The 27,176-nt window shown below is 43.1% G+C and overlaps 1 protein-coding gene across 2 annotated transcripts in view; it reads left to right on the top strand.

Moving 5' to 3' along the window:
• Positions 1 to 27,176, top strand: part of NFE2L2 (NFE2 like bZIP transcription factor 2) — a 166,148-nt gene that overhangs the window by 88,170 nt on the left and 50,802 nt on the right. For both annotated transcript variants that reach the window (XM_069225419.1, XM_069225420.1), the window contains exons 2-3: positions 14,501 to 14,770; positions 26,704 to 26,799. In XM_069225419.1, the coding sequence (XP_069081520.1) occupies positions 14,501 to 14,770; positions 26,704 to 26,799 (366 nt within the window). The remainder of the gene's footprint in view (positions 1 to 14,500; positions 14,771 to 26,703; positions 26,800 to 27,176) is intronic.

Here is a 27,176-nt window from a genome sequence, read left to right as displayed (position 1 = left end):
TACAGCTTGGAGTAAGACAACATGCATAAAGAGGATGATGTGGTCAAAATACTCATTTGCCTAATAATTCTGCACTCCCTGTATTAGTTACATATGCTAAATTTTACTGTGAGACAAAAACAGCTCAAACCGGTTTCCCAGGTGTCAGACTTCTCTCGGAAATTGGGCATATGTACTCTGACATTAAGTGCATTCGGTTATTGTGTTTATTGGTACATGGAACATTCTTGTGCCATAGAAATGAATACTGATCTTTGAATGGCCCTGCTGGGCCGTCAAAAGAAAGAGCAGCATATGTTTACATTGAGATTATAGTTCCATATGCTTTGATGGCTTAGAAAGTGTAGTAAGCTGGACCGCTGACTTGACAATAGGGTTATTAAATATGAAAAGGTCATAGTATAGGCACAAATGTTTTATCTTCAATTAAAAAGCTTCCAGATTTGCAAGATATTACGGATATTTCTTAGAATGGATGACAGGTTAGACTGAGTTACATTATTGTAAATTTGGTACATTTTTCTCTCTGTCCTTCCTTTACTCTCTGCTGGGAAAGAATAAAAGTCTTATGAAATGTTTCACTTTCTCTTTATGCTAGGTTTATGTGTATAGCGATGAAACAAAAAATGTCTTTAACAAAAATGTGGTTTATTGGTGCTTTCCCCACCAGTAACCTAGCAACTCACGTTTAGTTTTATTAGTGACAGTCACCGGACTTGTGTTTCTAAACAATAATATAAACAAGTATCATGTGTTAACAATGCCAGGATACCCTCACGAGTGATAGTAAGCTTTACAAATACACATAACATAACAGTATGCGATCTGTGCAAAGTATGATACACTTCAACAGTTGTTATACCAGTTTTCCCAATGTTTGTCATTATAAGAATAACAATAAATACCCTGGTGTAGGCAGTTTGTTCGCAAAATTTGAAATTTGAATGATGCTATGTTCTCTTTCCATTTAAAAAAAAAATATATATATATTGAGATGATCAAATATAGTGACAGACGTGTGATCTTGTGGGCACTGTTCAACTGCTGAGGAGCATGTATGTTTTTTACCAAAACTACTGCCCACTACCTTACATTTTCTTTCTGATGGGTACTTTTAAGCACAGATTCCTCACCTTTAGACTATTCCCTGGCGCTGTACTGGATCTGGAGAATTTCTCCGCTCCCAACTATGTCTATTTTCCAATGAACCAAGAATTTATCTCCGACAGTGTGCCAGGGAAGATGTCTCACTTGAAAATCAGAGGATTCTAGCTGTACCCCAACTGGAGGCAGTAAATGTTGGTTACATACTTGCACAACATATATGTAGTATTTTGGATCCGGTCAGGACTCAAATTAATTCCTTAACTATGCTGTCATACACCCCAAGGCAATCATGGATTTGGAGTATAAACAGAGCCAGAGTCGAATCTTGTTCAAGAACCTGATCCCTTCTGAAATCCTGCCCACGCTCAAAGTCTTTCAGTTAGTCAAAATTGAAAATGAGTGGTAAGCCTAGAAAACTAAACCCAAGCCTGTCCTACCACTCAAAATCAGATGAGATATTGTGACTCTGATCTAAACCCCAGTTAGTCTCAGTGTGCCTCGAATCCCCGGGCTGTCATCAACTCCGAATCAAATAGTGTCCTCTAAGGAGGCCATGCTGCAATACTTATAGATGCACCCAGTCTCCTCAGGTGCTCCTACAGGCTCCACTAAACTGCAGGGGGCTCCAGTTGGACTTTCACTGTTTGACTTGCCATCAGTACAAGCTGAGCCCTTGGGACCCGTTCCAGAGCCCATACCAATGGCAGTGCAGACCTCCCCCAGCTCCTGGGTCCACACATTCACTTCCATGCTGGTGCTGATGCTAACATCACCTTTGCTCCCCAGGACTTGGTTAGGACACCAGTTTCGAACCCTGACCCATCACTGGCCCGCTTCAACTCGGTGTCACACTAGGAGATTGCAAAAGTAAAGCCATTCATTCTGCAGCCAGACTCCACTCCTCAGCCTCTGCCTTAGGGATAATGCTACCAGAGGTTAGAGGCCTTATTTGGATCCAACTCTGAGGCAGTTCAGGCCGTGTAAAATGTTTCCTACAGCATAGATGATGGAGAGGAGGAGATGGAATACCTGCTTCCTTCTCGATGTACCGATAATCAGCTATATCTGGGTTTACAGAATGCCAGTTGGTTAGATAGCTAATTACCCAAAGAATGATTTAGACTCGCCACCTGGGCCACCAACAAAAGAAAGTGTCTCTTTTGAAATATTATTGCAAAGGGCAGGAGAAGTGCTAGATATACAGTTGCCTATTATTGAAACTAAGGCAAGCTTACTAACTAATAATCCTTTTACCAGATCCTACCTCATCTGAGGCAAAGATCCTACCTCATCTGAGCCACTACTACCACTCAGCAAAGCTTCTGTGGCTGCTGTCATTGCCGCCTAGTCTAACCCATGCTTGGGCTCTCTGGTCAATCCACCTGTGGACACGCGACATAGTCCGCACGCTGCTGATCCTGATTTTCTCACAAGATATCGTACGACTGAGAGTCTGGTGATACAGGCTAGTTTTAGTTTTAGTCTTACAATGCTTGAATGTAGTGTGCCTTTTGGCAGCTGCAGCTTGCGGCTCGGAAAAGGGGCAGGAGGGTATATACATATTTTTTTTTAAAGAAAACTTACCTGAATGTCACCTGCATCGCCGCACGTTGGTCTTCTGGCTCCACTGCAGGCTCCCAGCCTGCCCTGCGGCCATACCGAACGCTGCTCTCATGCTGCTGTCAGCATGAAAGCAGTGTTAGGATTGGTCAGAGTGTCCTGGCTTGGCGCTCCAAGATGGCCGGCCAATCACACATGCGCACTGAGGGGAGTGCTGTGCACTCCCCTCCATGCTCGTCATCACCATGGCCCCGCTCATTTAAATATAAAATGATAATAAACATAGTTTATTAGCGTTTTATTTTTTACGTTTTGTAGCTACTGCTGCTGGTGGTGTTGACGCTCCTCCGCCATAGTGGAGGAGCCGCCGCTGCCTTTTAGGCAGGTACACCCATGTTTTATGGGACATGACGAAAAAGGTATTGCTGTTAGTCCAGGTAGACGTGAAAGCCTCACTGGCTCAAATATTACATAATGTTCAAGACACATGAAGTATGCCTTGTGTGCTGACTTGGCCATCCCAGTCTGTGTTAGCAGAGCTGTTAGCACTAGTGGTGTAGATAGAAGGCACTTCTGAATGAGATCAACCTGGCCCAGGTTGTTTTGATAGAAGTCTGATTCGGCGCTCAAATGATTTATGGTCTGCAATGCCAATGTGTTCTTTCCTTGGGAGTCTTATCTTCTGCCTAGCAGTTATACCAGGCATTAAGAAAATTTAGAGGGTATTCCACAGAGCTAGCTTGCAGACAGTGTCAAACTTCCCTACTAGTGCATCAGCAACAGAGCCAGCCTTTTCAGGGCCTAGGTTGTGGAGGCAACTAAGACCATACTCGTCAACAAGGACAGTTCTCCTCTAACTCTCCTGCTGCTGTGAGTGGCAAGCTGCTTTAATGTAACCCTAAGAGGCCACTTAGTCAGTAGGCGGCAAGATGCAACATTTCCTTCCTTGCTAGAGATCCATCACATCTGACAGATGTGGCTTGCAGATCATTTGGAGGGGTTAAGCCTTTCATTTCCTCCCTAACATGTTTTTCCCCCCACATTGAGTGATTCTCAGTGGACCCATTCCATGAACTTACTGCAAGAAGTCAAACTTCTAGTAGCCAAGGTACCATTGACTGGGTGCAGAGTTTGTAAGGAGGAAAGAGCTGCCATTTGTACTACTTCCTCATACAGAAGGGCAGGTGCCTCAGGCCTATACTGGACCTGTACCTACTGAATGGCTTTTTGAGGAAAGACAAATTCCGAACGCTTACATTGTCTCATTTTCTTTCTGCTCTCGACCCAAGAGTCTGGATGGCATACCTGACTTACAGGAGGCATATTTTCACATACCCGTACTGCAGTTCCCCAGGCATTATTTGCACTTTACAGTTGATTTGGAGCACTTCAAATTTACCATGCGCCCCTTGGGCCAGACCTCATCCCCTAGAGTGTGGCGGTGATCGCTGTCCATTTTCGAAGGTCAGGGACATGTTTTCGTATGCTTCTGCAATTGGCCACTCAAGGTGGGCTTGTTGCAGTCAGTTGCGGACCACTTCCAGGTGACAGCCAGGCTCCTAAAATCTTTGGGGTTTGGTCAAGTCCCTCTAGAGCTCCATGCAGAAGGTTTCCTTCATTGGGTCTGCCCCAGGCACGGTGACATTCTGTTTTGGGCTCAATCCTGTGACTCATTGAGGACACCTCTGAGAAATCTTAAACTACTGGCCTCATAAAGCTTCCTCATTCTGAACACTGGGTGGCATACACAGGTCTTGAAGTGGATGTCAGGATCCATAGGGCTCAACATCAAGGCTACCTGCAGACTGAGTTCAGTTCGCACAGAAGACAGCACATCATCTGAAGTACTAGATGACAAGCACTAGTCTGACCAGAGACAGACTGTTTTCCCTGCCCCTCCCAGAGATTTGTGATGGATGGATTGGAGCTGGGATGTGGGGGGTCACGTAGAAGAAGATCAGATGCCTCCAGGCCACAGCAGAGGGCCAACTCCACATAGATCTTTTGTAGCTTTGAGTGATTTGCCTGGCTCTTAAAGCTTTCCTCCCATCCATCAAGAGGAGGTTAGTGTAAGTTCTCATGGGCAACACGACTGCCATTTTGTACTGCTACAGCCTGAGGTAAAGTGTGGTCCTGGATCCTGTGACACTATGCCCTACATCTCTGGAGGTGGCTGAACCATCAGATTATCTTTCTGGTAGCTAAGCAGTTGGCAGGATCAGTGAGTGCCAGAGCATATGAGCTGAGCAGATGTTGATAGGTGGATAACGAATGTCCTCTCCATCTCGTTATGGTAACGGACAGCTTTGATCACAGGAGCATGTCCTGGTTGTACCTATTTGCCACTGACAAGAATGTGCAGTGTCACAGCTACTGTGCAGTGGAATTCCCCCAGGAATGTGATTGGCAGATGCATGCCAAATGACACAGTCCCACTACCACTACCTCTCCTGCCTCGAGGTCTGAGGAAAATCAAGACAGAACAGGTCAGAGTCATCTTAATCCTGGGCAAGGACAGAGTTCCTGAACAAGAGCATTTGCCCCCTCATCTGGCTACCAGATTGTGGAGGACCTCTTTTGTTAGTAACGCGGGAGGGTCCTACACCTTCGTGGAGTTTGAGGAGCAAAAGTTAAGTGCACTTGATCTGCCGGTCCCAGTAGTTAAAGTCATCCTTGCAGCCTGCTGCCCTTGAACAAAATGTGGTGCTTGTCATACTGATCTCATGCAGGCAAAACTTTCAGATGTATTATTGCTTGTTCTCTCTTTGCCCCAGCAAAGCCTTGTCTTATTTCGAGTCACCTGGCAGCCCTTTTGGCCTTTTTTGTGTTCTTCGGATCAACTCTCTTTATTTACCCCTGAATGCGAAACACATAGCATCATGCCTTTGTAACGCTATCCAGGACAAAGCCCCAAAAATTGCAGTGTCTTCTAGAGACAAATGGAATCTAAATCTGTATGGTCAAATTTCCGATGAGGGAAAATTCTGGGTCCAATTCACCGAACAGCAGACACAGGATGATACTCTCTAAATACATACATTGAAATAATGACACTCCTGTAAGCCTGATGAAATGCTGGCTTGGAGAAGATTCTATGTTGCAGATGTGGGGCTCTTGGACCTAGAATGGTTGTACATGCCTATAGAAAAATACAGGACAGAGGTTATTGAGACAATATCAAAAGTTATTGATCTTTCTTTACTAATTATTCTCAAAGTAGCTTTATTTGGGTTAGTTAAAGATATTCTGGCTAACATCAGGAAATTCACAGCTGTTGCCCTAATTCTTGCAAGAAGGGAAGTGGCAAGAGGCCTGGGGCATGGATCAGCACTGACTCATAGCAGCTTGCTGAAAGAACTGAATTGACTCATAATAGCTCACAGAGAAAACTGACTTCCTGTAACAAACAACTAGGACCTATGAAAAAAAGATCCCCAGGCATCTAGACCCAAAGATATCTAACGTAATTCTCTTGAATCATAAAATCTACAGCTAATTCAAATTGTATTGCTACATTTTACTACTGATGTTGTTAAAGCTGTATGTAACGCAAGGGAGTGTAAATTGCTGTATTGAAGTTGCCTATGTTGGCGCACAGATTCACCCCATAGTCACACAGTGCCCTCTATCGGTGTGCAGGAGCATTGGTAAACATTTCTCCAGAATCATCCTAGTGCTTTAGGATATTCTAAAGGTGAGGAATCTGGAGGCAGAGTATCCACTATAAAGAGTGTTAGCAGAGACAAATTGCATATAGATAGTCTCTAACCACAGATCCCTCACTTTGTGAATATTCCCCAAGCATCAGACTGGATCTGGAAACCCAAAGCATTACCTCTGCGTGCCGGCAAGTGGGGTTGTGTGACTGCATCGATGCCCTCCCCTCCAGAAATGAGTAGCAAAGTTGCATATACGCGCCATCAAGCATGCTGGTATTGTGTCCTTTTTTTTGCTGCTTCAGAAACAGATCTGGAACACCACTCCTTTCTAGAACACATTTTACTCAGTTTTTCAAAAAATGTTTTACCAGTGTGCAAGGGAAATGTTTAAGCACCTCAATGAACCCTAGGACCGTATGGATCATGAGGTGAAGCTCTATGTTGCTAAACACTACACAACTCTGCACCATGACCTATCAAGGTGAAAAGGGAGGTCCCACTCCACAAGTTGTTCCCATGGCAGATCTTATGCACAGTCTAAGTCTTCAGGTAAGTCCACGAAGAAGAAATCCAGGTGGGAATCAGCCTCTTCCTGTGATTCTCGGTCGCTAGAGAAGGTGTGAGGGGATCAGCGTGCTAGCCAGTCTCACTTCTGAACAAATAAAGAGCTGATTCTGAGACTGGTCCCTATGCACACCAAAGTTACAGGTTTGTTGATGATATCACAGCAGGTTGAGGCCATTGGGGAGGCCATGCTCTGTTTCTCTGTCACTTTACTGGTTCCATCTGCTTCATCTTTGAACACCAGTCAGCCTTCTGCCGGTGGGTTTGCCCTTGGCGCCATTGTGCCCCTCCAACCTGCTTCTGGTTCTACATTGGCTCGGGTGCTGACATTGTTGTCAGTTCCCACACTGGTTCCTTTGACATCAACAGTGGTGTCGACAGCAGAGGGGAAGATGCACCCTAAATTGGTCTCAGACTCAAGCCAAAAGCATCTAGATGTTAGCTCAGGCCTCATTTCAAACCCACTCGAGCCCAATCTATTGGAAATCCTTCTCATTCTGACACACTTGTTTTACCCCATGGCCCCGCATATACGTTGCAACAGCTCTTCAGATCGGATTCTGATCCAGTCAGCTCTTTGATTATGGAGGCAAACTTGTCTCACAAAATTATGAGGACAGTTGGCATGAAGCATTAAAAGATGCTGGTGTTTTAGACATCTCCCAAGATGCTAGAAGGATCTCCCCCCGGTAAACAGAAGTGATCATACAAGTTGCACAGGTCTTTGACCTGGAGCGCCCCACTATGAAAGTTGAGACTAATGTCCTTGCAGAGGTCCTTCTGCCAAGCCAACCCCTACCAAACCTCTGCTGTCCTTTAATGAGGCCCTTACAGACACTTTCCTGGGCATGTGGGCAACACCATGTTCTGGCCCTTGTCAGCAGGCATGCTGCTTGTTGCCACAGACCAGTTCCAGGAGACCCTGCATTTCCCATGCAGCATCCTACGCCAGAGAGCTTGGTGGTTCAAGTGTCCACCTGTAGGGTTAACCCTAAAGCCTTCCACATAGCCCCATGTGACTGTAAGTCAAAACTGATGGAAACCTTGGCAAGGGCATGTTTTCTTCTCTCAGCCTTGCCATACGCTCAGTGAATGGCAGCTGCCTTCTTTGCCACTACACCCATGCTTTTTTGGACATGTTCGATCAGATCTTGGTGGGGTCCTAGAGTGCTGGTGTCTTTAGCACATACTGCTGGACTGGTTGCTTCTAAAGTTGTTACACTGTCTGGCCTGGAAACAACCGATGGCTGGAGCCATGCAATTGGCATGAGAGGGATGCTTAAGCACCATGCTTGGATGAAGTCTACAGGCTACTGTGGGGCTGTCCTGGCATCCTTGATGGCTTTCGCCTCTTTGGTGAGAAGGAGGATTCACCCTAGAGCAGACACAAGAGAGTTGCACCACAGCTTGCTTCTTTGGTCGCTCTGTGCATGCTTTTTCAATTTCCTCAACACTTTTTTCCATTTTGGGGATAATGCCAGGTGTTTTCAATACGGTCAACATCATATCCCACCTCTTGAGCAGCAAACTTTTCAGCCCATTCGAGGTTGAGTCCACAGCTTCCAAATGCAGCACCCAGACCTTCAGGAACAACATGCTGGTCTGTCAACAGCCTACTCCGACAACCACAACTTAAAAGCTACTTTAGTGTGTGCTTTCCAGCACATCACCACCATGTAGGAGGCCTGATCTAATATTCTCTCTAGGGATAGCAAAACATTACTTTTAAAAGGTGGGTACTACAGAATGCCCACTGGTGGAATGCCTTCCCATTCCTTTCTACCCTGCTGCACCTTCCACCTATATCAGGGCAGCTGTTGGAGGAACGTGTGCCCATTTTGCAGCAAGGGCCAGAAAGATGGTTCTTCTGATACTTCCTGGTGTTAAAGGAGGAGAGAGATCTTTTTCCTATTGTAGACCTTTGCTATCTCAAAGTCTTTCTGTGAAAGGTCAAAGTCAAGGCGCTTTCATTGACGCAGATACTGCCAGCCCTCAATCCTGCAGACTGGATGGCAGCGTTGGACCTGCAGGATGCTTAGTTCCACCTCATCGTCCTGCATGCCACAGGCACTGTCTGAGATTTACATTTGCTAGGAGCATTTTCAGTTTGTTGGCTCCTTTTTGGCCTCACCAGTACCCCTTGGGTGTTCACGAAATCGATGGTGGAGGTTGCAGCACATCTTTGGAGATTGTGTGTCCCAATCATCCCTTACCTCAACAACGGCTGTTGAAGGCAGGGTTGAACCAGGCAGTTCTAGACCACTTGCAGTCAATGTCAAACGTTCTGTTGTCTTTAGGATTCAGTGTGCTAGGACTCTGGTCTCCAGCGGAAACCAGACTCCACATCAGTCTGTGAGAGTGGACGGGGATCCATTTGGCATTAACATTCTTCCTCCTAACTATCAAAGGAATACTGGTACAGGTTCTCACTTACAATATTACTTTGTGTGGTACTGCTACAAGCAGGGTGGGATGAGGCCTTGAGTCCTATGACAGGAAGCCCTATGCTAGGGCATTTCTCTGGTTATGCACCACCTGGCAGGATCTCTAAATCCCAGTGTAGACTAACTCATCCACCAATGCTTAGTGGCTCATGAATGACATCTAAATCCGGATGTGTTGCCGGGCATCTTCCAGCAATGGGGAGAACCCTGGCTCAGTCTGTTTACCGCCACCAAGAACACACAGTGTCAACACTTTTGTGTGCTGGAATTTCCAATACAGGGAGTGCAGAATTATTAGGCAAATGAGTATTTTGACCACATCATCCTCTTTATGCATGTTGTCTTACTCCAAGCTGTATAGGCTCGAAAGCCTACTACCAATTAAGCATATTAGGTGATGTGCATCTCTGTAATGAGAAGGGGTGTGGTCTAATGACATCAACACCCTATATCAGGTGTGCATAATTATTAGGCAACCTCCTTTCCTTTGGCAAAATGGTTCAAAAGAAGGACTTGACAGGCTCCGAAAAGTCAAAAATAGTGAGATATCTTGCAGAGGGATGCAGCACTCTTAAAATTGCAAAGCTTCTGAAGCGTGATCATCGATCAATCAAGCGTTTCATTCAAAATAGTCAACAGGGTCGCAAGAAGCGTGTGGAAAAACCAAGGCGCAAAATAACTGCCCATGAACTGAGAAAAGTCAAGCGTGCAGCTGCCACGATGCCACTTGCCACTTGCCACCAGTTTGGCCATATTTCAGAGCTGCAACATCACTGGAGTGCCCAAAAGCACAAGGTGTGCAATACTCAGAGACATGGCCAAGGTAAGAAAGGCTGAAAGACGACCACCACTGAACAAGACACACAAGCTGAAACGTCAAGACTGGGCCAAGAAATATCTCAAGACTGATTTTTCTAAGGTTTTATGGACTGATTAAATGAGAGTGAGTCTTGATGGGCCAGATGGATGGACCCGTGGCTGGATTGGTAAAGGGCAGAGAGCTCCAGTCCGACTCAGACGCCAGCAAGGTGGAGGTGGAGTACTGGTTTGGGCTGGTATCATCAAAGATGAGCTTGTGGGGCCTTTTCGGGTTGAGGATGGAGTCAAGCTCAACTCCCAGTCCTACTGCCAGTTCCTGGAAGACACCTTCTTCAAGCAGTGGTACAGGAAGAAGTCTGCATCCTTCAAGAAAAACATGGTTTTCATGCAGGACAATGCTCCATCACACGCGTCCAAGTACTCTACAGTGTGGCTGGCAAGAAAGGATATAAAAGAAGGAAATCTAATGACATGGCCTCCTTGTTCACCTGATCTGAACCCCATTGAGAACCTGTGGTCCATCATCAAATGTGAGATTTACAAGGAGGGAAAACAGTACACCTCTCTGAACAGTGTCTGGGAGGCTGTGGTTGCTGCTGCACGCAATGTTGATGGTGAACAGATCAAAACACTGACAGAATCCATGGATGGCAGGCTTTTGAGTGTCCTTGCAAAGAAAGGTGGCTATATTGGTCACTGATTTGTTTTTGTTTTGTTTTTGAATGTCAGAAATGTATATTTGTGAATGTTGAGATGTTATATTGGTTTCACTGGTAATAATAAATAATTGAAATGGGTATATATTTTTTTTGTTAAGTTGCCTAATAATTATGCACAGTAATAGTCACCTGCACACACAGATATCCCCCTAACATAGCTAAAACTAAAAACAAACTAAAAACTACTTCCAAAAATATTCAGCTTTGATATTAATGAGTTTTTTGGGTTCATTGAGAACATGGTTGTTGTTCAATAATAAAATTAATCCTCAAAAATACAACTTGCCTAATAATTCTGCACTCCCTGTAAGGCTTTCTTAGACACATTCCACCTAGAGCAGAGCTTGGGGCTTCTGTATGCCTTTGCACCCCCTGCGTCACCGGGCACGAGTTCTGAAAAAGATTAGGAATGCTCGGATGTAAGTCATCTTTGTGGCCGTGGATTGGCCAGGAGAATTTTGTATCCAGGACTCCTGGGCATGCACATCTGTTCTCCAGTCAAGCTGCTGATTCAGAAGGATCTTCTCTCTTAACAGCAGAACAGGGTCTTGCAATCCCCTGTGCAACCTGCACCTCCATGTGTGGAGATTGAGTGATGGCAGCTGATTCCATTTAATCTCCCTTCTGAGTTTGTTAATGTTTTCTTGGCAGCTCTGCAACCTTTCATAAAGTCTGTGCACACTGAGCTCTGGGATATGCTTGTGGATTGCTATGGCAATGTCCAGATGGATCCATTATAGGCCGAACTATCAGGTGTTTTTGTTTATGTTATCTTTGGCTTATAATGGCCTTATACTGAGCACTCTTAAAGGCTATTTATTGTCTCTTTTCACTTTTTTTTTTTTTTTACTATTGACGGGTCAGACTTCTTTGATTAAATCATCTGCTGTGATAAGGATTCCTAAAGGTTTACAACGTATGTTCCACAGTAGTACTTGAATTTAGTTCTCACGTTTTATTTTGCTGTGCACCCTCTTTGAGCAAATGCATAACTGCCAACTGCTCTTTTCACCCTAAACAGTGTCCTTTTGGTACAGCTTGTCATGTAACTGAGCTGCAGATACTTTTGGCCAAGTCATCTTTTGCAAATTTTTTCCCAGACAGACTGGTGCTAAAGACTCGAGCTGCATTCCTGTCAGAAATAGTGATTTATTTTTTTTATTTTGGACAGACTATCACCCTTCTAACCTTCTTTCCCCGCCTCGCTCTGGAAAGAGGAGAAAAGACTCCATCGTATGGATCTCAAAACAGCCCTCAATTATTACATTGATCGTACTGGAGACCATCGAGTGGACAATCAGCTCTTTTAAACTTCATGGGAACAAAGAAAGGAAACGGAGTTCAGAAAAGAACCATCGCTGGATAGACAGTGTACTCCATTCATTTCTGCTATTCGCTAGCTAAGAGACAACTACCTGACAGATTTAGCACTCATTCCACTCGAACCAAGGCTGCTATTACTACGCTGGTACATGGAGTGCTTGCCCTGAATATCTGTCAAGCTGCATTATACATCAGTGCTGCACAAGTTCATGAGGCCCTACTGCCTCATCAGCAAGGTCTGTCAAGATCGTAATTTAGCCCACTTGGGTCCGCAGGATGTTTTACTCTGAGCTGTTCCACACACCCACCACCTTAGGGGGGTATTGCCTTGATATCTGTTCAAGGTGAGGAATCTACGGTTAGAGGTATCCAACAGAAGAACAAGTTATTTACCTTCAGTAGCTTCCTCACCACCACACCCCTGCTCCCCGTTTCTTTCTTTTTCATTAAAAATCCACCTCTCTAGAGATCTGCACACTGACCATGCAAATTTAGTGATGGAACCTGCACCTGAGAGCGTAGACATATCTGCAGAAGAAACTGATGTCCGCTCACATGGACGGCGCTTTTATGAGGCTCGTTTGTCAATACTAGAGCGCAACATTAACATAGAGCTGCACAACCCCATTTAAGCCTGGGGAATATTCATAAGGTGAAGAGTCTGCATTCAAATAGAGTATCCAGCAGAAAGCGTGTTACCAAAGATAAGTAACTTGTTCCACTTGTTCTTTTTATGGGTCTTTGGGGCTTGGAAATTGCGCTTATAGTAAAATATTTTGAACTTTTCCTGTAGCAAAAATGCATTTGCTCCCTCCTTTTCTATGCATTTTAACTTTAAGACATTTTGCTTTGAGCAGAGGTCTCAAGAGCACTTCTGCCTTGCCTGTATTAAGTGAAATATGAAGCCCTTCGGACACAGACATTCTAACAGCACTTTAATTGTTGAAGCGAAATGTGATTAAACTGGATAACCTTTTTTTTACTGATTTTCGGTTGATGCTGTCTAAATTTCCATATATTGATGCCTTTTTGTATAAAAAGGTTTTACACCTCCATACTAAAAATGTGTACTACAGGAGTACATCCTTATGGTAATTTTTGTATCGATAAGCTCACTATGAATAGTAAGCACCAAGGCCCATATTTATACTTTTTTAGCGCCGCATTTGCGTCGTTTTTTGACGCAAAATCGGCGCAAACTTACAAAATACAATTGTATTTTGAAAGTTTGCGCCGATTTTGCGTCAAAAAACGACGCAAACGCAGCGCTAAAAAAGTAGTATACATATGGGCCCAACTTTTTTATATTCAGTGATTTCAAGCAAAACCTAAAAATAGTTGATATATTCTCAGTAAATCTTAATTTTTGTTGGCCAAGGATAGACATCTCTTAGAGTCAAGCACTCAAACATGAGGATTTCATGGACTGTGTTTCATCAATGTGGTGTACTTCAAATTCTTGTAGAAATGTTAAGTTCAATATGGCTGCTTCCTTGTAATCAATCTAATATGAAAGTTTTAGCTGACAAAGTTGCAATGCATATTCTGTTTCGGGACTATAACACTAGGGATGAATGACATGCTGTTTTATTTGAAGGAGATTGTTAGGTGTTTGAGAGTTTTGAAATATAAACATGCACTTTTGCTTGTTAGTCGGACCTACCAAGGAGTTGCAGAAGGCAAGACTTTTTGAAGGTTTTAAAGGGGAGAAATCTATGCTTCATTTCAGAGATCGCAGTTGTAATGTTGGACTGAAACTCAGTGCCTAGCTGATTTAGACTGATCCCTGTATTTTGTATGATTTCCTTGGTGGTTATTTATTCTAGATTGTTATTAGTTAAACATATCCCTTTTTGATGTTTTGTATTGGATGGCAGAGCAACAACACAATTAATGGCATAGAATATGATACAAAAATAGACTATTCTCTTGGATTTTATGGTGGCAGTGGAGCAACTTAAGGCCTAAAGTGGGTGTCCAGGTCTGACATCTTGAACCCTGTTGATGATTACTCTTAGAGAACAGTGCAGTGATGGTGAACCATGGATGAATATGAGAGACATGTGAATATCGGTTGCAACACTCCTCCTCTTTCTGGATTGTTTTAGCACCTCTTACTCTGTCCTTATGCTCTTTATTGTTCTACATTTCAATATATTGAACTAGGACAGTTTCTACAGTATTACATAGTTACGATCCTTCAAGCAGGTCTGTGAAATAAGATGAAGTAACCACTTGCCTGATAAATGTCCGGTATATTCTAGATTTGTATTTAATTACGTTCATTCTTCCTTTTATTCCCAAGGACATGGAATTGATCGACATTCTCTGGAGACAAGATATAGATCTTGGAGCAAGGCGTGAAGTCTTTGATTACTGTCATCGACAGAAGGAATATGAATTGGAGAAGCAGAAAAAACTTGAGCAGGAGCGTTTGGAAGCACTTCAACAAGAGCAAGAAAAAGCCTTTTTGGCTCAGCTTCAGCTAGATGAAGAGACAGGGGAATTTGTTCCTATCTTGCCACCACAGCATATTGAAGCAGAAACGACCATAATTTCGAACAGTACCTTACAGGTAACATAAGCAAAGTTTATGTGGATTTTCATCTATGCTAGTGTGTGACTCACTGTTAAATCTTTCATTTTTGAGGTAGGCAAGAACAGGTGTACTCATCTAATTATTTATGCAGATCCTCAACATCTATAATGTTTTATTATCATAATATTTAAAATCATCATCCAGTGTCATATTTAGCACCATTCACATGCATGGCAGTTCTCCTGCATCGTCTCAAATTGCCCCGTACTTCTGACTGTGACATACAGACTTAGATTTGATTTTACTGTTTTTAAGTGGCCATCATATTCTCCTAAATTGATCATGTTCTTCATATCACTTTTTCATTTGAGTTTTTTTGTTTTAAGTTGAGTTGGACTTCATATTGTTGATGTTATGCTTTTTATTCTCACTAGCAGTGAAGGTGAAACAGATGAAATCAATCTTAAAACTTGTACTCCTTGATGGAACTGTGTTTTAGGCAGTGACTCTGTTACCCTTCTCATTTGGCTTAATGGCACTGTTTCACAGGGAAGCTGCACATGGCTTGTAGTCTGTGAAGAGTCACTGAGTCTTGCCTTTTGCGGCTATGCAGTTGTATGTTACATGTTCGGTGTGATCGCCACCCAAATTATTTTGGAAATATTTTCTTCCCAAGTACATTAATTGAAATAGGATTGATTTTCAAACTGCAGATGATGTACATGCTCACATTCCACATAAAGTATGAGAAGATTGGGTGTTCTTATACAATTCCCATAATCCAAAATCTATACGCTTATGCCTTGCCAGGAACCCAGAGAACTCCAAATTCATTCCGAATGTTTTACAAAGTATTGAGCACCTGCTTGTCCGTAGAAGTTGTTTGTGGATCAGAATACACACAGACACCTTTGTAGCATACCACATGCCACATGCCCCATCACTCTCTCCTCTCCCACCTTCTGTTCTGCAGATGCACCCGGAAACCTGTGGAGTGGGCAAGTTAGAGGATGGAATATGGGGGCTTTAGCTTTTGCTTAAGACTTTGTTTTGTTTTCTACTTTTGTGCTGTGTTGCAGTAACCAGTTGGTACATCCCCTTTTAACTCAACATGGGTAGGAGAAATGATGGTTGAAATTGTGCACTTCTGGCTTCTTAGTAGGTTAGAAACATCAACTACAAGTTTGAGTTATTGCACTTGTTAACTCTTCACTCCAGTTATTGGGTGTGGTACTTAACAACTGTTAAGAACCGCAGGGGACTCCCCTGAACTCGGGTAGCCTAAGGCACTTGGAGCATGGTGAGCACTGCAGTGAGGAAGAGATCAGCTTGCATATAGTTTTAAACAAGTTCATCTGTCGTAAAATGCATCTAGCCTTTCTTGCAGTGGATACCAAAGATCACTTGAAGTGTTCATATGGACTCAAGATTCCTGCCCAAAACATCCTGCCCCCTGGTCAACTATATGTTAAGTATGTTAAGTATTAGATAACCGCATCCCCCTTTTTCTGTTGATACTTTAACTTGTCTGAGGAATCTCATCAGAAGAAAGTGTGTGTTGATTTAGCAAGTTACATTGAACTTCAACTCCTAAATGTTAAGCAGATTCAAGACATCAAAACTTTAGGGATATTTGCTTTGACATGGTAGGCATATGGCTGCAAGGGATATCAGTTACCATTTTCAGCCTTTTTTCTTTGTTCTATCAGCCTGCTTGCTGCAGACACACCCAAGTATTCTGATGGCAGGTACATTTAACAAATGTTTAAACTCTTTATAAATTCAGTACTTTTAATTCTAGAATTCCAATAATTTAGACATTGATACTGACTGGATCAATATTGCCTGTGACTAGTTAGTCCTCTTTGAGTTTTTACTTTTTGAAAAATCCATGACAAAGCATCCAAGGGGCCTCTTAGCAGCATTTGACACAGCAAATTATTAAATGTTACAAAGGTCTTAACAAACCTCATAGACAGAAGAACTCTTGACTGTTTCTCATCCACCCCGAGACAGTGCCTTTCAGGGTACCCCAAAATTTCAAGTATTAATGCTTTTCATATTTTAGCTGTTGAATAGAAACACTTGGAGCATTGATTAGTAGTGTTGACATCAGTGCCCTGTAAACCACAGACATTACGCATTGCTACCTAAAAGTTGAAAGGGGAACTTAATGTTGCTCTTCTCATAAACTGACATGTGGCCATCAAAGATGTATTGCACATGACCTGAAATATAACCCTCAAAATGCTTTTCTACTATTGTGAAGCACTTCCTGCCAGATGTAAATTATTCTGAAGCTATGAGATAATGAGACTCTGTTCATCATCATGTTGTGTTGCTATGTTCACCTTAAGTGGCAGGGTATGCCGAGACATGGGTCCCCTGCTCACTGTGCCACTGGATTAAAGCTAACCTGGCTGATGAGGGGTGATACCCCGAAACCAGTCCCAGGATGCCAGTCCTGGGAGGATCTGGCCTGTGGGCAGGACTGTTCCTATGGGAAGCAGGGTCAAGACTGATTTGCATATTGCTGAGTTCAAACTGGGGTGGCACTGTGAGCATAAGAATGATGGATTTCACCCAGATCTGTGACAGGGGGTGAGTGTCTGATAAGTTTCAGCACTCTGCATCATATTGTTGTGTTTCTGTGTTCGCGCTATTCCTGGTTGGGAGCCACTGGCTTTTCGGGGATGTCCTTTGATGGCTCTCGACTTTTTGGTGAGAAGATGGACTCACAGCTGCTACCTTTTAAGGATTTCAGAGCTACAGCCAGGCCTTTGCCCTTACCAACCGCAGTCTGCCTCCCGCCCCTTTCACTGCTACAGAAGTGGCTCCCAGCAGCATTGATTCCTACCTAGCCACTGTGGCCGACAGGCTTCCTAATCTGTTCCGGGCTGAAGATGCAGTTCTTACAGACCATGTGAGGCTCCTAGCCAGAGTTTGGCTGAGTCCACCACTACCTCGGCAGCCACAAACTCCAAATCCTTTGTGTGCCTTCATATCAACATGGGCATCCAGTGTGGGTGGGGGTTAGGATACACCGATACACCATCACATGCACCACTGGCATGGTTATCTGTCTTTGATAAATGTACTTAGGTCTAATCCATCCGTCATGTGAAATATAGATGCAAAGTGGCTTTTGTGCTGATGCCGCACAACACCTCAGTATGACAATCTAAAGAGAACTTTGAATAAGAGTAGGTTTTGAGTTCTGGCTACCTCTGCGGGGAATCTTTTCTGGATCCAACCAGTAGATGGTAGAGTCTATCAAGTATGCAAATCTGTATCAGCTACCAGGCTCCAAAACCACTGTCAATATGTGTGTGGTGTCGGTAAATAAGATCACAAGAGTCAGCTACCTTGGTATACTGTCTCTGAACACAGCTTTGCTTCTGAACTTCTTCGGAACCATCATGTACATATACCAACAACCACATGGAAAATCTGCATAACAGTTTTTGCTGCCTACTTGGATGCATTCTTTCTTCAAATGAAATGGATCTGGAGCTTGTTTAGTAAAACATTGGAACCCTTTTTCTTTATGCTGTTCACCTTATCCTGCTTCATGTGCCGTACTTTCTCTGAGTTTGTATGCAGAACTGTTCAGTCAAACTTTTATACCCAAGGTTATAGCATAAGGAAGACGCCTAGCTATATAAGAGATCTGTGTTTTAATATAACTTGAAAGATTTGAAGAATATGTTCCTTTGGGTCTTAAGTCCTTGATCTGCATCATACTTGAAAGTTACCCTGCCGTCCTTTCATGGCCTTGATGCCGTTTATTGTGCTTAATAGAATGAGACAAAATACAGCCGTATATCCTTGTGGTGAATTTGATTAAAGTTTTGAGTTTGATAGTAATGAAGCTGTATTATTGCTCATGTTTATTCCTAGTTACTTGCATCTGAGGAAGTGCTGTATGCACAGTGTGATATTAAGCAGGCCATTGCATATTATTTAGCCAGAAAGTAGAGTTTCTGCAACAACAGACACCTTTTTCTATCATTAAGTTACAGTATATGATAGGTGAACTGGTCCTAAAGAAAGGTATCTCCAAGTAGAGTTACCCTAGCATAATTCACATGGCAGTACTACCACAGTAATACTGTTAGATAAATTGCACTTACATGAGATGTGCAAAACAGCCAAAGGTACCCTGTGCACTCCTTTTGTAAAAATAACAAAGATACTCTACTGCAAGCAGTGTATAGTGGGAATCAACCAAACCTGAAATTGAGATTTAGTAATGGAGTTGTAAAAATAGTGTTGAAGTTCAGAGAAACAAATAATTATTGTTCTAATTTGTCCCACTGCTTGGAATGCATATTATAAAATCACACATTAACAGTTGTTCTGATTTATTCCAATGTTTGGATTGTATATTATAAAAACACACATTGGCAGAGCCTCGATGTCTGGCTTGCATTTTTAGGCCTGACTACATTAGTTAACAAAAGCCTGCTGCAGTGAAACAAAACAAAACAACAACCTATTACTTTCTGTATACAGTGCATCTGTGAGATAAAGAATTCCATGTGTATTGATTCACTTTACTTTTGAAATGTAAAACAGTCCCTCTTGTAGGATAGTGCAAGCACTTGATGGGACGCGGAGTAATCCACCAAACAAACAATATAAGATGAAGAGAGTAATACTCCTTTAAGGAGAGCCAAAGCCCTTTTTGTGTGTATATTTTAAAGAACTGGTAACAACAAGACTTGCAAACAGCAGTGCCGTCAACCCAGACATAACAAACAATGATATCCTGGCATCTGCACAAGAAGCGTGAAATCTAAAAGTTAGAATGTATGTATTGTAATGGTTGCTGTTGCACCCAATGTGTATTTATGCATGAAATGGGCAGAGATTGATGATTCTTAAAAGTTTATTGAATAAAGAATCACAATTCTATTAAAGAAAAGGAGGCTAGCATTGTGCATAAAATTTTGAGCCTGATTACGAGTTTGGTGGTCGTGCCGCGGTGGTCCCAAGAATGTTACCGCTAGCCCAGCGGCGGATGTTCCAGACGACAGTGGACGCAGTCAGCAATAAAGGGATATTTTTCCATATGTGTCGAGGGAGGTGTGTACCTTTTGACCAAATAATTCCAAAATGTACACATATGCATGACACGTGTTAAAATACTTTGCACAAGTACCATTCTACTGCTGGAGTGTGGGCCATAAATGCCCAGTCCAATCAATGGCAGAAAATACGATAGGTACTTTCCTGTTTTTTTGGGGGTCTTTTTTTGGGGTGGAGTTGCTGATGTGAAGTGGGGGCTGGACGAAGGGGTCCACATCAGATATTGAAGGTAATTAGAGGAGGTGGGGGGTGGCTATCACCCCATTTCCTTCAATTCCGCCATCTCGAAGCAGGTGGTCTTCCCCCACAGTCACCTTGTGATATGGACGGCGGTCCCTTTGGCTGCACTGCCCTCTGACAGCTGCTATTCCCCAGCCGCTGTCAAGGTGGTCGGCAAATGGCTGGCGGTGTCAGCGGGACTCTGGTGGTCTTTAGTTCAGCAAACCACCAACATTGTAATTCGGTTGGTGGACCGCCTAGTCAGCGGTCGGGGTTCCCAACCATCCATCCATCCATCCCTCCATCAATCTACTTTCATACTCTTTTATACATCTAACCATACACAAATTTGAAGAGTTGTCAAATCTTGGGTAAAATACTGAACCAGACAGAGGGCCTGATTGAGATCTTGGGGAACAAGTTACTCTGTCACAAAGGTGAAGGATATTTTGTCCGACAAAATATAAATCTCATAGGATATAAGGGGATTTATATTTCAGCAGGCGGGATATCCATCACCGTGTGACAGAGTCTTAGTTATTTTCCAAATTTTGAAAATTACTGCATCTGGTTGAAAAAATCTTTTTTACACCTCTAATGCTATTACATCTGTAATTCGTCTGAACAAAATTAAACATAATAATGTTTTCATTTTTCATGTTAGTTCTCTTACTTCCAGGTATCTGTTGCTTGGCCTGCTCTCAAATAACTGTAATATCAAATTGACATTCCATAATGTTTGATATTTTGCTGTAGGCGGTCTCTTCAATTGAATCCTTTTCATTGCCCTGCATATTAATGGACTTCTACCCACTGACATTCCTTGTTTTAATTAATCTCCTGCTGCAACAGGTGATCTGTACCAATTAACTGTTCTATCTAATAAAACTTTTTCAAACAGTTCTGCCAAGAAATATGCCACCTTTACTTAATCTGCTTTCATGGGATCCAAATCCCTTTCCACGCACCGACATAACCATACTTGCCATATCATGCCTTTCAAGTTATTGGTGCCCATTACTCATTGAGATTCCTAGTGCCCATGACTCAATGAGTAAATTTGTAGCTGTTCCCCAAAAGCCTGTGAATCTACCTGAACTCATGATATCCTCCAATCTAGAAGTTTGAGTAACCCTGACTCCACTAAAGGAAGTTCTTCCTTCTCCAGTCCTTGTAAAAGACCTTCGCATTACCTTATCAAATATTGGATTTCTATCAGCATTTCCATAATAGTTGAAAACCATGCTTGTGTTTTCCAAAAACGTGTAACTAGTGCTATTTGACATCTCTGGCTCCTCACTTGCACTAATCCTCTCTGAATCATAGATTCGAATGTTTTAATAAACAAACTCCAGATCTATTTCATTTCAAGAAAGAAAGCTTCTAAGTAGGCAGCCAAAATTGTTATGCAGATTTCCATGTGGTTGTTGGTATATGCACTGAATCGTACTGGAGAAGTTCAGAAGCAAAGCTGTATTTAAAGGCAGCATACCAAGATAGCTGTCTTTTCTGATTGTATTTTCAGATACCACACACATAGTAAAATCCCTGTAACTATGGTTTTGGAGAACGGGGGAAACTCATACCCTTTCTTTTACTCCAGTCTTGCTCCCAGATCTGGTCTCCAACTGATAAAATGTGGTAACTGAAAAGTCAATCGGGAGGCAAAAAAGATCTACCTCAATGGGCCCATTATTTTGTGAATTGTCTAAAAAACAAATCCTTCCGAAACTTCCAATCGCTGTAATCTGTCAAATTTCTTCAATTCCAATTCGCTACCACATTGTGTATCCCTGGTAAATGTTCTGCTTTCAGTTCTGTCTTTTGTTCTAAGAATAAATCCTACAGTTATTCAGCTAAATCTGATAGTCCTTCTGACCTGCTACCTCCCAATTTGTTTAGATATGTTGCTGTAGTTATGTTGTCCATCTTCAATAAAACTGAATTTTCCTGCTCTCGTTCCTGAAACTCTGAAGGGCAAACAAACCCTAGACACAATGTATGTGTTCTTCTTTTCCTAACACGTTCCAAACTCAGCCTGTCTCCTGCCCAGAGCATACTGCACCTCATCCTGAATTGCTTGCTTGTGACTCTAGCATAAAGTCTGGTTTTGTCCCAAAAATTGCCCATCGTTCTAGGCTTCCAAATATTCCTTCCACCATAATAACTCCCCTCTCGCTTCTTGGTTCAGAGGTATCATATCTCTGCAAACCTTTTGTCAGACCCAAAGGGTTTAGATACTGAAGGGCCCTGTAATGTAGAGGTCCCAGACATACATCCTCTATTGATGAAGATAACAGACTGATCACCCGTGCTAACTCTCTCAACTTCACTTTCTCCTTCCTTATGTGAGAACAATCTCACTTCTTGTTTTATCTTCTTTAATTTCTTCTCCAGTAACTGCATCTGACTTGTTACTGAGTCTACCACAAATCCTAGAAATGTCAATGGTTGGGACGGTATTCATTTTTCTGAATTTATTATAAATCCCAATGTTTCTAGCAAATTCTTCACCAACTTCAACTGGTCTTTCAACTCCTCTATTCTTTGATTCATTATCAAAATGTTGTCTAAATAAACAATCATTCTCACACATCTTTCTCTTTGGAAACCCATTACTGGTCTTAAAACGTTTGTGAAACATCATGGTGCTGCTGACAGCCTGAATGGGAGACATTGGAATTGGTATAACTGTCCTTTCAGTCTAAACTGCAAATAACATTGACACTCTACTTTGTAATTGGGATTGTGAATTAAGCATCATTGAGATCCATTTTTCCATCCACTCTAAATCCTGACGTATGTCCCCCAGTAAGTGTATCCCTTCTATTTTGAAGTGTTGATATGTAACAATTTGATTTAGATGTCTCAAATTGAATACAGGTCTCACACCTTTGTTTTTTCTCCACCAGAAACAAGGTACTCACAAACTGTTTCTGCTCCTCTCCAACTGTTATTACATTTTCACTATAATATGCAAAATCTCCTCTTGTACAATTTTCTTTTTGAAAAATCCGTTTATTTTATTCTTTCATCTCGGTTGGTTCTGAATTAAACTCTATTTGATAACCTTCTATTGCCTTCAACACCCATGAATGCATTGTTAATTCTCTCTATTGATCTTGGAAAAATGTTAACCTTCCTCCCATCTTTTTCGGGACAGAACCAAAAACAGTCCTCGTACACACCTTGCTCAGATTGGTATTTTGTCCTTGTCCTCTATCAGATCAACCGTTCCCTCCTCTCCTTTGTTGAGGGTACAAATTGGGTACCTCTTGGTTCCCCCTATAGATTGATAACTCTGGTATCCTGGTATTCTAATATTCTGATACTGAGACTGAGGATTCTCTGTTATATTGTGATGTGTTATAGTTCTATTTTGGAAGATTTTAAAGAGTCGCTGCTCAGAAGGAGTGATAAAAGTTTATGCATAATGCTAGCCCCCCGTCTTGCCATAAAATCAATGACCATATTCATCTCAGGTTTTTATTTGTGGTCCATTTTGTACACAGTGCCATGCTGTGTGTTCACAGAAAGTGCTTAGCTTCTCACCAAGCATATGAAATACGATTTAAATGTAGTAACAGTGCAAGGTCCTGGGTGAACCTTACCTCACTGGGTTTGAATCAGGGTTGACCTAATTCGTTTGCTACTCTCAGTTCACATGAGCAGTTATAGAATAACATCCATAGTCTACAGTGCTCAGATACTCTGGTGCATTTTAGTTCTGTGAAACAAGCAATTTACTTTTCTTATTAGTTACTGAAGACAGCATAGGCTATTGTTATGAAACATGATTGTAGGAAAGTAGCCTCTTTCTGGCATAGTTGCCCCCACTTTTTCCTGGTGTCAGTATGTTTAGACTGTAGTACACTGGGATCCTGCTAACCGGGACCCCAGTGTCAGTGTTCTCTCCCCTAAATGTAGTTGTATGGTAACTTTTACACCCTACAGTTGGCATACGGGTGCACCCATGCAAGTCCCTACTATATGGTACTTAGGTACCCAGGGCATTGGTACATCAGGGTTCCCCCATGGGTGCAGCATATATTGTGCCACTCATGGGGACCCATGCAACTGTGACTACAGGCCTGCGATTGCAGCCTGTGTGAACTGGTGCCTGCACATTTCACTCCAGGTATAAGGGTTGACTTATATCATGGTCACTGCACTGTGACCCTGTAAGTTACCTTTAAGGGAGTCCCTTCAGCCCAAGGGCTTGGTGCATGGCACCCCTGCATGAGAATAGTTGCCCTTAACAAATCCCAGACTCCATTTCCAGGGCTTTGTAAGTGCGGGGAAGCCATCTTAAGGTATGTGGTGGAAACTGGTCAACACAAGTTGTCCAACTACATAATGGCTTCACCGAACATAGGCATGTTTGATATCAAACAGGTCAGAATCATGCAACTACACCTCTTCCAGTGCTAGTTGCATGATACCATGTATTCTGGGGGTTCCCTAGGGGTTCCCCCAACGTCAGCCTGTACAGCCTTGCAGGATCTGTTTGCCAGTCCGTGCTGCTGCTGGCCCTAGACACTGTTCTGCCCTCCTGCTGCTAAGCTTTACTCGGGCAGGGGAAGGCAGAACAAAGGATTTATTGTAAGACAGAGGTGTGCCAATCTCTTCTTTAGAAATAAGTGTGTCTGTGATGGAGTGAGGGTTCCTATGAGTGCCACCAGACTGCTTTGAAGGGCACATTGGTGTTCTCCTTGCATAAACCGCTTTGCACCAGAGCAGGAACCCTTGGTTCCTGTTCTGGTGCAAAACCACACAAAGGACAGGGGAGTGACCACCCTCCTGTCCAGCTCCTCCCCTAGGGAGGTGCACAGAGCTCCGCCAGGTGGCCACTTGATTCTGCCATCTTGGAAATAAGATGACCAGAGGCCTCTGAGAGCATCTGACTGGTTAGTCCAGTTGAGTGACGTCCCTGACACCTCTGATAGGTGGGTCACTGCAGTAAGTGTCCAACCCCCTTCCTGGGTTACTTAAGGGCTCCTCTGAGGGTGGTACTCTAGATTCATCTGCATGGCTTCAGGAACCATCTGTAAGTCTCATCTGCAAGACACTTCTGCAACTTGAACACCGGAACCACTGCTGTTCTTTGCTGGAACCAGGAGCAAGATTGTAACCAGTAGGAGGGCTCCTACTGCACTTTGTTTCCAAGTTCTATAAAGACTTCGGAAACCCCATGGCCGTGCATCCTCCAGAATCACAGGGACTCTGCCAGCACTTAAGAAAGCAAGAAGGAATCTTCCTTGGAGTGAAGGAGTCACACTTTTGCCTCCGTAGGCACCTCAATAATGATATCTGGCTTGTGGATCCTGCTGCCCCACGGATCCTTCTAGGCACTACATCCAAGGTGGTGGTTCAGTGGCTCTCCGGAGGTCTGACCTATCTTCCTTGCAGCTGGGAAGTCTGTGGTCCCATACTGGAGTTGTTTTGCTGGAACCCCTGTGCATCACACCTGCTTTTTGTTGCGAAAGCTTTTTCGCTCTTCAGTTCTTAAGACCTCCTAGCTCCAAGAAGCCCCGGCCTCTAGCACTCTCCAGTTCTAATAACGACATCCTGTTTGCAAAGTGGGCATCCCTCTTTCCTGTGCTGTTGAGGCCTCCCTGTGCCTGCTGCCAGAGGGTCCTGCTGAGGGCTTCGATTCCTGCTGCCGCTCCTGCGTGCTGAGGGCTGGCCCTGACCTACTTGCCAAGGTTGGGTCACATGGAGCTTGCTGGTCCACACAAATCCCGCAAACTTTGTGCAACACTTCACTGGACTCCACAGCTGCACTTCTTCGTCCACCATCCAACAGGAAAGCAACTCCAAGAAGGGCGGGCATTACCTTCCTGCACCGCCTGGGTACATCTGGGTGGTCTGGACTCTGTCCCCTCTTTCCTTAGCTCCTGTTCTTCAGGGCCCTGTGCCTGGGTTCCACTGACTTGGTCTATGAGTCATGACAGCAGATGGACAGTGGGGATCCCCATTGACTTCAACAGGAGTTTCCGACACAATTTCACCCCTATGCACTTGGGCTCCCTGGTGTAGGTACTCCACTGTTCTGGGTGTCCACGGGTGGGGCACTATCCAACCTACCTTGTCCCAACGGGTTTCCTCGGGGTCCACTGGAGGCGGTCCTAAAATGCAAAACTCCAACCACGACTTCCCCATGTTATCTTATGGACGACTGGGGAATCCTAGCTACTTACCTTTTGAGGTTTTAGCACTTCTCCAGTCTTAAGGGTCCTTGGGTGGTAGTGTAGTTTTTGCAACCGCTTTACATCCTCTTGGATAAGCCTTAGCTGCTCTCCTCAGCTACCCTTATGAGAGTTATGGTTATCTAGAGCAGCCTACACTATCATTAAGGGTTCCCTGGACTGATTAAAGGTGCCTCACCTATAGGTGTACACAACATACTGAGCCAGCCTCCTACACTGATCACTTTCTATAACTCCTCTATCAAAACTACTCTTGTGCCCGTTTGATATAAAAAAAATGCAAAGAAAAGTGAAACAAAATGTTCTCTTAACATCATGATAACATGAAGAATATTCTGGTTATACTCTGTAGTAAAGGACCTTGTTGAGCACAGTGATTAACATCAAATAAAAAAATGAATAACTGTTTGGGTGTTGCCATTCTAACATTTTTTCTTTATTTATTTGCAGAATAAAGAACCATTGCAACAGAGCGGTGGGGCTTTGTCATTTGATGAGTGTATGCAGCTATTAGCAGACACATTCCCATTTGTCATTGAGGAAGAGGTAAATCTTACTAAAATTTAGAACACTAGCAGTAGGAAAAAAATCTAAGTTGTTACTTTTACTTTATAGTATTGAAGTGAGATTTCTAGAACATTTCTGTTTTGTCCATGTAGCCTTGCTAACCCTAAGACTCATCTTCCAACGATGGCAGCAATGTGAGAGAGTTTATGCATGACCGGCCTTTACTTATCCAATGTTCCTGCTTTGAGTATATTTTCCAGTGGCATAGAGTGAGTGCATGAAGTTGCCAGCTGGTGGTTAAAGTAATTCAGTGTTTTATTTAATAACCAAAAGATTTTGAGAGAATAGTTTTTCTCCTGTGATTTTTGCACATTAAGTAATAAGAAGTCACTTACCTGTTGTCACCAATTGTGATT

Source organism: Pleurodeles waltl, chromosome 3_1 (genome assembly GCF_031143425.1).
Source record: "Pleurodeles waltl isolate 20211129_DDA chromosome 3_1, aPleWal1.hap1.20221129, whole genome shotgun sequence".
NCBI lineage: Eukaryota > Metazoa > Chordata > Amphibia > Caudata > Salamandridae > Pleurodeles > Pleurodeles waltl.
Note: the sequence above shows the minus strand (reverse complement) of the source record. Positions and strands in the feature narration are given on the sequence as shown.